Source organism: Silurus meridionalis, chromosome 26 (genome assembly GCF_014805685.1).
Source record: "Silurus meridionalis isolate SWU-2019-XX chromosome 26, ASM1480568v1, whole genome shotgun sequence".
Lineage (NCBI taxonomy): Eukaryota > Metazoa > Chordata > Actinopteri > Siluriformes > Siluridae > Silurus > Silurus meridionalis.
Genome location: NC_060909.1, coordinates 358,792 through 372,378, shown reverse-complemented (window position 1 = coordinate 372,378; position 13,587 = coordinate 358,792). Strand labels below are relative to the sequence as shown.

Here is a 13,587-nt window from a genome sequence, read left to right as displayed (position 1 = left end):
AGCAGAACGTTTACTTCAGATTATAGTTTTTTTAGATTATTGATATGATACGAATCAACTGTGACTTGTAATGAAGGTTTAGAATATAAAATCCAAATGGTTTTTGCTCACTTCACATAAAATTCTTACACATGGAGCTTTAATCCAAAATTCCACACTAAACTTCCAAAAATCACCAGAAATCACCAGTCTTTTTCTAGAACTTCTGAGCTGCCGCTACATAAACACCAACATCCTGTAGACACACAAACACACACACACACACACACACACACACGTCTGTATACATAATTATACACACCCATACGTACACAAAAACACTAAAAGAAGCACACACATTTCAGACTTCTATTTTTCTGATAGAAATTCCTATAAATTCCTATATATTAATCAGATAGAAGCTGATTAATTCTTCTATTAATTCTACTAGAGTGCATAAGCAGCATCTTGTCCCCCTCTCCCTCAATCTCTCCCTTCATCCCTCTCATTCTTTTCCTCCCTCTCTTTCTCTCTCTTTTTCTCTTTCCTTTCTCCTGGAGCTCCAGTGCAGCACAGGGTTCCCTGATGAAGCTGCAGCTCAACCTTCCAGAAAAAAGCTGGGGATTCCAGGCAGAGAGCCAAAGCACACATTCTCTCTCTCTCTCTCTCTCTCTCTCTCTCTCTCTCTCTCTCTCTCTCTCTCTCTCTCTCTCTCTCTCTCTCTCTCTCTCTCTCTCTCTCTCTCTCTCTCTCTCTCTCTCTCTCTCTCTCTCTCTCTCTCTCTTTCTCTCTCTCTCTCTCTCTCTCTCTCTCTCTCTCTTCTCTCTCTCTCTCTCTCTCTCTCTCTCTCTCTCTCTCTCTCTCTCTTTCTCTCTCTCTCTCTCTCTCTCTCTCTTTCTCTCTCTCTCTCTCTCTCTTTCTCTCTCTCTCTCTCTCTCTCTCTCTCTCTCTCTCTCTCTCGCTAAGACCAGTGAAGAATGCAGGCATCAATAAAAATAAAGACAGTGTCTGCTTTCCAGATTTTTTCTTCAGCTGGAAATAGAGAAAGGTGAAAGTGTGCCAGGGGCTGAGGAGCAGTGAGGCCTGTGGAAAAATGTTCTGGTTGATCTAAAGTGTTGCATCATCTTAAATGTGTGTGTGTGTGTGTGTGTGTGTGAGTGTGTCTGTGTGTATTAAATGGGGTCCTGGTTTGCAGTAAGGCTACAGGACCTCAGGGAGGCCAAGGACCAGCACTCAGTTCTTTAATTCATTCACTTGCACTGTCCTCTGTCTCCTGCTCAGGATCACAGTGTAGATTTATCATGTTTATGTAATGCTATAGTTGATAGTATGGGAATGTATATTTATGTGGTGGTATCAAAAAGGATCGTACCAAGTTTTGTAACACACCAATAGATGGCAGCAAAAGGCTGCACACACAGTCACATGGAGCACCGACCTTCATAAGTCAGTGTGGCAAAAGACATTGTGTACATTAGGAGCCGTGTTACTGGTGCTATTCTGAAGTTCCTCCTCACACGTGAATCAGCACAATCTCACTTCCGCACCCACTCTACTTTACCCTCTTCCCGAAAATGAAGATCCAGGTTGCCATTTTGACACCTTTGCGGAGATCCGGCGCAAGTTACAGACGGTGTTTAACACACTTCAAAAAGAAGACTTCCAGGACACGTTCCAGAAGAACACTAGTAGGCTCTGTATTGCTGTACAAGGAGATGATTTTGAAGGTGATCGTGTGGAAACGTGCATAAATAAAGTACTTTCTTGTAAACAGGGCAACTTTCTGATACCACCTCCTACATCCCACACACCAGTAATACTTTAGTGATCAGTTATATTTGAGTTAAAGGAATTTGTCGATGTCGGCTCCTGTCCCATCACTCCTTTCCTCTGCTCTTGGAGAGGTCGTTAATAAAAGCAGTTAAAATGGACGCTTGATGTTTTATTGCTCTCCTTTTTCTTGTTTCCACAAAAATAATGAGCATCTCACTCTCTCGCTGCTGGATCTGCTGTAGCTCATGACTATAAGAGCTGCTGTAGCTTAAACTTCAAAGCCTACCGGATCTCCTCTGTGCCCCAGGTGGTAGTACCCTCGCAGAACGGCACATGGCTGTGGGGAGGAAATCCTCCAGTAGGACGTCTGCTAGGGGTTTGAGAGCATAGCATGCTAAATTAAAATAATTACAGGTCATTTTCCTAAAGCTATTGTGGTGGAGGCTGGAAGACACACCCCGCTTGGCTTGTGGTATGACGAAGCAAAGTTTTTTATTCCATTACCTCTGGAACTCTTTACATTATAGAGCACGGAGAGGAGATATTTAGAAATCCATTGCAGAGCCTGTGATTTCCGTGGCCACTCGCTGGGCTTTGTCACTTCCACCCAGTTCTTTGTGAAACCAAGGTGTCCTGAGGATGAAGCCCTGGTACATTGTAGTAAATACCATATCATCTACCTGCCACTATTGTGAGATAATAAAACCTCACAGGAACGAATCTTTTGTAAAAAAAAAAAAAAAAACGGCTCTCCTGGTGAGAACCTGATCCTTCTCCTTCAAAGCCGAGAGAAGCTTTCCTCTCCTGCTGTAATCAGATTCCCGCTGCTCTCTTTCTCCTCCATCAAAACCAGCTGTCCTGCTTTTACAAGAGCATGTAATGTTTTTATCGATCCCTCCATTCAGGCTACAAACAGAGCGCAGTGGAGGTAACGAGGACCCCTGGATGGGAGCGAAGGTTGTTTTGTGGTGTAGGAGCTTGATGGAGGCAGCAGTTCCCTCACACCCCCTGCCTGCTCTTTCTGCTTATGAGGGGAAAATGTCCACTCAGATCAGTCTTTTACCTGGGACTCATTTGGGGGAAGAATGAAGAGCTGTTTTGTGTTAGCCTTTGGGTCATAAACACAAACAGCACACGAGGCATGTGTCATGTCTGCCGATAATAACGAACATCGTGATATATAACCTGCTGACATACACACTACTCATGCACCATCACGACTCGTATATAATCAGTGTGTAGAACTGGGGATCATGACATCAGCATTTATAAATATCTGTGTTGATCTTAAATGTCCTGAATGCAGGCAGGAAACCTGAAAAAGAGCAATTTATAGTACAAAAGTACAAAAGATTTTTATTCTGCTTCTGCTGAAAGGAATGACCAAAAAATATGTAGGACGAGTAAATGATATGAAATTCTAATATATAAAGTGCTGGATAATAATAATATCATATGATGCTTTTCCATCCACAGCTCTTAAGAAGTTTCCCCTGCAAGTTCTTCTACCTTACGTTGCCTTTATCCTAATGATCAGTTTATCTGTTTCTCTTGGCACAGAGGGAATGTGGGCATTTAGTCAAGACTTGACTGCCATCCTGGTGAAACAGGAACCCACCCTCCTGTCTGAGACTTCCCCTGGACCAAGTCCTGCCATGCCCACCTCCAGCAGCTCCACTCAGCCCATCACCCTCAACCCACCACCACAGAGACGCCACACTCACGACAAGGTAAGAGCTGAAATGCTGGAATGAACACTGGAGCTTACACTGAGACAGAGGTGTTGAGTTATATTGTACAGTGGCGATTGGATTGAGTGAGAATATCATCTACATCAGGTATCTGATTGCATCAAGCAGATCATCCAAACATACAAGTGTTTCTTTTACATACAACTATGTTTTTATCCTCTGAATGAGTTTCTGTTTTTTTTCTTTTTCTGACTTAATAAATGTTACAAGTGCAAGATGAATTTTATTACTGTTATTATTTAATAAGAAAGATTCGTATCTGATCTGATCTGATCTGATAATCACTAGTCATAGTGAGAGGGCTTCGTTAAACAGCCTCAGAGTTGAGAAACATCTGCTTTCCTCCGAACATCTGCTTTATCTGAACTTCTGAATCATCACAGCATCATCATAATACTTGTGTATCAAACCAGCAGTTTTTAGCTGCGAGATCCGATCGTGTCTGGTGAAGACATGATCACATTATCAAGATACACACACACACACACACACACACACACACACACACACACACACACACACACACACAGACACAAACACACACACACAGACACACAGACACAGACACAAACACACACACAGACACACACACACACACACACACACGCACAGACACAAACACACACACACACGCACACACACGCACACACACACACACACACAGACACACACACACACACACACACACACACATGCCAGACACAAACACACAGACACAAACACACACAGACACACACACACACACACACACACACACACACCCACACCCACACATGTGTATGTATGTATATATAAACGACGCTACATCACACTATTCCTGCATTCAGAGTAACTAATGGAGGAGTGTTTAGAACTGGAACAGAAAAGTCTACGGGCCGGAGTGAAGTCCAGTGTTACTGTGGAGATTTTATTATGAGTTTAAATGAATTTATTTTTGCTCCTAATGCAGGATTAGTTTATTATTTTGTTCTGCACCGTACAGACCCACGAGTGTTACTTTTCAAGAGATTTATCACCTATTAAAAGATTATTATTACTGTCATAATGAGATCTTTACAAATTCATTGTTATTGAAAACATTAAAATGTTTATTATTAAATACAGATAAAATACGAGTAAAACATATTTACAATGACATTTTCAAAATATGTCTTTGGCATTGTTCCGAGGGTCGTTACACATGTGTGTGCGGGACGTATTCACCCTGAGGTCTGTAGTTTGGGGACCACTGAATTAAAGAATCTCTCAATAAATCCATACTGAACGCTTCACATGAGTTTTGAGTGAGGAAGCTCTGACCTACTGCAGGAAAACCATCTGATCTCTACGATTTAGTGTGTGTGGGTGTGTGTGTGGGTGTGTGTGTGTGTGTGCGGGTGGGTGTGTGTGTGCGGGTGGGTGGAAAGAATAAGACAGAAGATTTCATGTAAGAGTTTACAGTGGATAAAAAACTGAAAACGACTCTCATAAACCTCACACACACTGAGAACCAGAGGGACCGCTGCTGCTTTTGGAAGAGTATGAAACACACACAGACTCATACACACTTACTTACACACACACACACGCACACACACATGCACACACACATGCACACACACATGCACACACATGCACACACACAGACACATGCACACACATGCAAAGAAACACAGACGCGCACACACACACACACACACACACACACACACACACACACACACACACACATCCTGAAGTGTTTTTGTAGTCAGCTGGCAGCTTCTACTGTAGCTCCGCCCAGACAGCATGTTCTCTCTCACTTTCACGCATGTGTGTGTGTGTGTTTGTGTGTTTGTGTGTGTGTGTGTGTGTGTGTGTGTGTGTGTGTGCGTTCACCTCAGTGAACTCTAGGCCTGAGTAGCAGCTGCTGCAGTTTTAGGGTCTTATTGACTCTAGTTGTTTTGAGACCATGTGTTTGTCTGTGTGTGTGTGTGTGTGTGTGTGTGTGTGTGTGTGTGTGTGCACATGTGTCACACACATCAGTGTGAACTCAGGTTTAGTACAATATCACCAGGATTCCTGAGGATTGTTGGTTATTATAGAATATTTCCCACTGGTTTGGGGTTTGGTGATTAAATGGTTCTTCACTGAGACCTAACAGCTGATGATGTTCTTCTGATCTGTAGGTTTGGGAATCAACTTCAGTGGATATCATTTGTTGAGGAGATTAAATGAAGCTGGGTGTCAATTGTAAAGATGATGAAAACTGATGGTTGTCTATCTCTAGTTGCTACAGGAGTTTGTGGGTCTTCTCAGAGATATACAATGGAGAACAATTTATAACCAATTGAACAATTCTGAAATAATGTGATCTTCACTGCTCAACAGTTGAAGGAGTTTTTGTCCTGTCTATACCATGATACCAGAACACCTTTTCCACAAAATAACTAGGACATTTCCAAAAAAAAACATTATTTTGCAGAAAACACACTGATCAAAATTAGAGAACAACAATGACTGTAGCATGGAAAAAGATTACAACAACATTTTCTGAAGGTTACAACAGTCAGCAATTAGTAGGAAGTGTCCAGGCCTCTGCTCTGAATGACTTCAGCACATCTGCAGCCACAGGACAGCACCAGTCTCTCACACTGCTCTGGTGTGATTTTGGTCCACTCTTCTTCCAGTCTCCTCCACAGTTCGGTGACTGTAGTGGGTTTCTTGGCCATAACTTTGTCACCAAGGATTTTCCAGAGGTTCCAGAGGTTCTCTATTGGGTTGAGATCAGAACTCTGGACAGGCCATGTCATTATTTCAATGTTTTCAGTTTGAAGGAACTGCTTTACCCGTTTTGCTGTGTGACATGGAGCATTGTCCTGCATGAACACTGCGGGCTGATTGGGTGATGAACGCAGGGAAGGAACCATTTGTTGTTGAAGAAGCCTTTTGATTCTTTCTGCTAATGAGAGGTTTGGTCACTGCAGAGTGGCTTTCAGTCCAAATGCTCTTAAACGTCGAGACACTGTATGACGAGACAGATCCTTACCCTGTTCAGCGCTGAACTGGTGAGCAATTCCAGCTGCAGTGTGGAAACGTCCATTGTGTGGAAATTGCCCATTGAGATCCTCCGCAGTATCCTGTCCTCTCTTGTATTTGTATTCCGTGGACGACCAGCCTTCTTGGTGGACTTGAATGAGTTTGTGATGTTGTAAAGATTCAATATTCTTGAAATCACAGATTTGGAACGACCAACTTGTCTTGCTATGGCTGATAGGGTCGTCCCTTTGGCCTTCATCTGGACAACCTGCTGCTGGAGGCTTTCAGTCACGTTAGAACGGCCCACCATCTTGCAGAGTCAGTGAAACTGGAAGTTAGGCTGCCAGTTAAATAGGGATTGACAGATGATCAAGGACATTAGCATTAGCATTTTTAAATGCCTTAGTTATTTTGTGGAAAAGGTGTTCTGGTAGCATGGTATAGACAGGACAAAAACTCCTTCAACTGTTGAGCGGTGAAGATCACATTATTTCAGAATTGTTCAATTGTTTATAAATTGTTCTCTAATTTTGATCAACAGTGTACATATATATATATATATACAGTACAGACCAAAAGTTTGGACACACCTTCTCATTCAAAGAGTAGGAGAGTGACGGGGTGCTGCGCCAGATGACCTGGCCTCCACAGTCACCGGACCTGAACCCAATCGAGATGGTTCAGGGGTGAGCTGGATCGCAGAGTGAAGGCAAAAGGGCCAACAAGTGCCAAGCATCTCTCGGGGAACTCCTTCAAGACTGTTGGAAGACCATTTCAGGTGACTACCTCTTGAAGCTCATCAAGAGAATGCCAAGAGTGTGCAAAGCAGTAATCAAAGCAAAAGGTGGCTACTTTGAAGAACCTAGAATATGACATTTTTCAGTTGTTTCACACTTTTTTGTTATGTATATAATTCCACATGTGTTAATTCATAGTTTTGATGCCTTCAGTGTGAATCTACAATTTTCATAGTCATGAAAATAAAGAAAACTCTTTGAATGAGAAGGTGTGTCCAAACTTTTGGTCTGTACTGTATATATTAAGGCTGAACTTCGAGCTGAGAAACCAGAGTGATATACAGCATTACCATGACCATCATAATCGATAGTGTATGTCCCTATTTACTACTAACGTAGATGCTGTGTTGGATCTCAAGTTTGACATCTTCTGTACAAGTTTTAGTCCTCATACGATTTCTAGCTCCATTTCAGCACATCATCCAGCTCCTATAATGTGCATGACTTCAACCTTCAAAACTCAACAGAACTTCTACACCTTTCTGCTCAGTCTTGATCATCACATATCCAGATTATTAAAGGGTCAGGAGAGGCGACTGGCATGGGTATAATGAAGCTGAGTCTCCACCCTAATTGGCCCACAGAGAGGTTCTTCTAGAGCAGGATCTGACTGGTCCTGGTTTCCTCTGAAGCAGATGATCTCCTAATCCAAAGTTTTCCACTTCAGCAAATAAAAAGCTGTTTTATTGTTTCTTTCCTCACTCACTCTCCCACTCTCTCTCTCACTCACTCTCTCACTCACTTTCTCACTCACTCACTCTCTCTCACTCACTCTCTCACTCACTCACTCTCCTCACTCACTCACTCACTCTCACTCACTCTCACTCACCTCTCTCACTCACTCTCTCTCACCACCTCTCTCTCTCTCTCTCTCACACTAACTCACTCACTCTCTCACTCACTCCTCCTCACTCTCTCTCTCTCTCTCTCACCACTCACTCACTCACTCACTCACTCACTCTCTCTCTCTCTCACTCTCTCACTCCTCACTCACTCTCTCACCACTCACTATCTCTCTCTCTCTCACTCACCTCTCACCACTCACTCTCACTTTCTCTCACCTCTCACCTCTCACTCACTCTCTCTCTCTCTCACTCACCTCTCACCACCTCTCTCACTTTCTCACCACTCACCTCTCTCACTCACCTCTCACCACCACTCACCTCTCTCACTCACCTCTCTCACTCACCTCTCACTCACTCTCTCTCACCCACTCTCTCTCTCTCTCTCTCTCTCACACACCAACTCACTCACTCTCTCTCATTTACTCTCTCACTCCTCTCTCTCTCTCTCTCTCTCTCTCTCTCTCACTCTCTCACTCACTCTCTCACCACTCACTCACCACCACCACCACCACTCACTCACTTACTCACTCACTCACTCACTCTCTCTCTCACTCACTCTCTCACCACTCACTCACTCTCTCACTCTCACCACTCACCATCTCTCTCTCTCACTCACCTCTCTCACTCACTCACTCTCACTTTCTCTCACTCTCTCACCACTCACTCTCTCACCTCTCACCACTCACTCTCTCTCTCACCTCACACTCACTCACTCACTTACTCACTCACCACTCTCTCACTTGCTCACTCTCTCACACCTCTCATTCACTCTCATTCACTCATTCTCTCACTCTCTCACTCTCTCACTCTCTCACTCACTCACTCTCCCACCACTCACTCACCACTCACTCACTCTCACTCCTCACTCTCTCACTCTCACCACTCACCACTCACTCACTCACTCCTCACTCACTCACCACTCACATTCACTCTCTCACTCACTCTCTCACTCTTTCACTCACTCACTCACTCACTTTCTCACTCACTCTCTTTTACTCATTCACTGTAATTCACTGAAATGTTGTTTTTGTGTGACAGTTTGGACTGTGGGATGCAAAATGATGACAGTGAGATGCAAAGAGACGACTGTGAGATGAAAAGATATGACTGTGAAATGCAGAGAGACGACTGTGAGATGCAAAGAGACGACTGTGTGATGCAAAGAGACGACAGTGAGATGCAGAGAGACAACTGTGAGATGCAGAGAGACGACTGTGAGATGCAGAGAGACGACTGTGAGACTCTGAGATGCAGAGAGACGACAGTGAGATGCAGAGAGACGACTGTGAGATGCAGAGAGACTGTGAGATGCAGAGACGACTGTGAGACTCTGAGATGCAGAGAGACGACAGTGAGATGCAGAGAGACGACTGTGAGATGCAGAGAGACGACTGTGAGATGCAGAGAGACGACTGTGAGATGCAGAGAGACAGACGGAGACAAAAAAAAGACAGTGTTATAAAGTGAATGTAAAACACAAGACCAAAATGATATGATATTATTATATAACATTCAGTAATTACACTCACTCCAAGTGTGTATTATATGATTATAGACCTAAGGGAGGAAACCTGCTATCTGAGGAAAGAGAAGAAGTTCTGCAGGAAAAGTAGCTGCAGCTCTCATGTCAATCACATCCCATCTTTTACAGTTTGTAATAAAATTGTTATTGCTGTAAAAGAGGTTTTCATTACATCATTTTATGACTGGAGAAAAAGAACATGTTTTTCTGATTTGTGGGGCGTGGCTTCATCTTCACTTCATCATTTTACTGCTTTTAATAAAGTCTTTCATATCGACTCAATGATTTTCACACATTATAGAAAGATCTGAGCTGAATAGAAGAACCGAGTGAGGATCACGATGGGGTTCACTGCAGACCTGCTCTAATGAGATGTTATCTCAGACTGAGGAACAACCTCTAGGTCTGAGTGTAAATCTGAGGGTAGATCTGCGGGTATGTCTCAGTGTAGGTCTGAGTGTAGATCTGAGTGTAGATCTGAAGGTAGGTCTCGGTGTAGATCTAAGTGTAGATCTGAGTGTAGGTCTGACTGTAGGTCTAAGTGAAGGTCTAAGTGTAGATCTGATGGTAGGTCTGAGGGCAGGTCTGGGTGTAGGTCTGAAGGTAGGTCTGAGTGTTGTTTTGAGTGTGGGTCTGAGTGTTGATTTTGGGTAGGTCTGAGTGTAGGTCTGAGTGTGGATCTGAGTGTAGGTCTAAATGTAGGCCTGAGTGTAGATCTGAGTGTAGGTCTGAGTGTTGTGTTGAGGGTAGGTCTAAGTGTAGGTCTGAGTGTAGATCTGAGTGTAGGTCTAAATGTAGATCTGAGTGTAGGTCTTAGTGTAGATCTGGGTGTAGAGCTGGGTGTAGATCTGATGGTAGGTCTAAGTGTAGATCTGATGGTAGCTCTGCATGTAGATTTGAGTGTAGGTCTGAGTGTAGATCTAAGTGTAGGTCTAAATGTAGGCCTGAGTGTAGATCTGAGTGTAGGTCTGAGTGTTGTGTTGAGGGTAGTTCTAAGTGTAGGTCTGAGTGTAGGTCTGAGTTTTAGTTTGAGTATAGGTATAAATGTAGGCCTGAGGGTACGTCTGAGTGTTGTTTTAAGGGTAGGTTTTAGTGTTGTTTTAAGGGTAGGTCTGAGTCTAGGTCTTAAACTAGGTCTGCGTGTAGATCTAAGGGTGGGACTTAAGTGTAGGTCTGACTGTTGTTTTGAGGGTAGGTATGAGTGTAGGGCTTAGGGTTGTTTTGAGGGTAGGTTTTAGGGTAGGTGTGAGGGTAGGATTTAAGTGTAGGTCTGAGGGTAGGTTTGACAGTAGGTTTGAGTGTAAGTGTGAAAGTAGGTTTGATGGTAAGTCTGTGGGTAGGTTTAAGGGTAGGTTTGAGTGTAGGTCTGAGGGCAGGTCTGAGGGCACATCTGACTGTAGGTCTGAGGGCATGTCTGTGTGTAGGTCTGAGGGTAGGTCAGAGTGTAGGTATGAGGACAGGTCTGAGTGCAGGTCTGAGTGTGGTTCCAAGGGTAAGCCTGAGTGTAGGACTGTTGTTTTAAGGGTAGGTCTGAGTGTTGATTTAAGGGTAGGTCTGACTGTAGGTCTGAGTGTAGGTCTGACTGTAGGTCTGAGTGTAGGTCAAAGGTATATTTGAGAGTAGGTCTGAGTGTGCTGGAGTAGAGGATGTCTTTGTTTTCAGCTGTGTTTATTGTTTGAGTCATCCAAGCCCTTAATACAAATGCCACTGAATACCATCAAATATACCACATGCATCATGTATTTCTCTCCTGGCATTCAGAGAGAGAGAGAGAGAGAGAGAGAGAAGCAGACCTTACTGAGAACAAGGGGAAATAAAGTTAAAATCAAAACACCCTCTCCTTCTGGGAATTGAAACAATGTCTGTTTCCTCCGTTGCGTGTCTACAGACCTTCTCACGAAATGGAAATGCTGGTTAAGTTCTCAAACTAAATACCATATCCATACATTCAAGCAGCAAGACAATACAATCAGAAGACCACCCCGTGTTCCTCTCCTGCTTGTAAAGAGCAGTGACTGTGGTTCCTGTGTCCTGAGCTGTAAACATTCACAATCTGTAGGAATAAAAACACACATGATCTGTGTTCTAGGTGGGACGAGAACAGAACTCAAACACGGTACCTACCATCAAAGCAGAACCCAAAGAGGTCAACCAGTTCCTCGGTGGTCCCACAGGTGATTATTCACACACACACACAATTATTTAAACATATTCAATTATTGTGTCTCATGTTAATATTTCTCCATAATCCCAAATTAGTTATTCCCTGGATTATTGTGTGTTCGCATCTCGCATCTGAGATCTGATTTCCTACACTCACCTTTCATACTGGTGTTCTGTAGACTAAAGGTCTTTCAGGATCTAAAGGATGGTGGCTTCAACCTAGTGATTTGACCTAGCTGTGTTTCTATTAGCTTTAATTCCATTATTCAGATTGTTAGAGTCTCATGTTGTCCTCAAGTTCCACTATGTGAATGGAAAATGTGATAAAAAATTAGATAGAACTTTTTAAATGTACTATAAAGAACTAGTCTTGTATCCTGAAAGTGATGTTCTGTCAGGACATGAAGTCACTCTTCACTAGTGTGCTGATAGTTTAAAGAATTCTACATCATGTGCTGATAGTTTATAGTGAACTGCAGGATTCAGTTTTAAGTGAAAAAAAAAAACACCACACACACTCCTGGTCCTGGTCCTAATAAGGTCTGCTAATTTACTAAGCAGGGAACAGCGTTCGCTCGGCGCTCGGTGTTTTTCTGAGCTATGAGCTCGATATTTCCATTGACTGAAGTCATCCAGTTTAATGAGTTTAGAATGAAGCGTCTCAGCCGGCTGAGGTCTGAGCAGGAATATACACTCATAACATGCGAGAAATACAAAATACAAAATCTCTTCATTATTATTATTATTATTATTACTATTATTATTATTATTATTATTATTATTAATATTATCATTAGTCATATTGTTAGTAACAGAGTATTGTGTTTGTGTGTTTGTTCAGAGGAGCACCTGCAGCTTCCTCCCACTCCTCCAAGCAGCCACGGCAGTGACAGTGACGGATCTCAGAGCCCTCATTCGTTGCCTCCGTCCAGCCCCGCCCGCATGCAGAGCCCACATTCGCTGGCACCCTCAAGCCCTGCCCACCTACAGAGCTCTCATTCGCTAGCGCCGTCCAGCCCCACCCGCCATCCAGCTCGCTCCTCCACAGCCATCTCCTCCTCACCACTTCTCACAGCTCCTCATGTATGATCAAGATCCAGATACATTTACACACTTTATAACACACATTCACACATTTCATAACACACATTTCATAACACACATTTCATAACACATATTTACACACTTTATAATACACATTTATAACACATTTACACACTTATAACACATTTACACACTTATAACACATATTTACACACTTATAACACACATTTACACACTTTATAATACATTTACACACTTATAACACACATTCACACTTTATAACACACATTTATACACTTATAACACACATTCACACTCTTCATAACACACATTCACACACTTTATAACACACATTCACATTTCATAACACATTTCATAACACATTCACACTTTATAACACACATTCACATTTTATAACACACATTCACACACTTTATAACACACATTTACACACTTATAACACACATTCACTCTTCATAACACACATTCACACATTTATAACACATTTACACTTCATAACACACATTTATAACACATTTACACTTTATAACACATTTACACACTTTATAACACATTTGCACACTTATAACACACATTCACACTCTTCATAACACACATTCACACACTTTATAACACACATTTACACACTTTATAACACACATTTACACTTATAACACATTTACACACTTCATAACACACATTTACACTTATAACAC

At 42.6% G+C, this 13,587-nt stretch overlaps 1 protein-coding gene across 2 annotated transcripts in view; it reads left to right on the top strand.

Annotated features, from left to right (window-relative positions):
* creb3l1 (cAMP responsive element binding protein 3-like 1) overlaps positions 1-13,587 on the top strand; it is a 43,717-nt gene that overhangs the window by 17,557 nt on the left and 12,573 nt on the right. For both annotated transcript variants that reach the window (XM_046840163.1, XM_046840164.1), the window contains exons 3-5: positions 3,313-3,482; positions 11,754-11,838; positions 12,669-12,910. In XM_046840163.1, the coding sequence (XP_046696119.1) occupies positions 3,313-3,482; positions 11,754-11,838; positions 12,669-12,910 (497 nt within the window). The remainder of the gene's footprint in view (positions 1-3,312; positions 3,483-11,753; positions 11,839-12,668; positions 12,911-13,587) is intronic.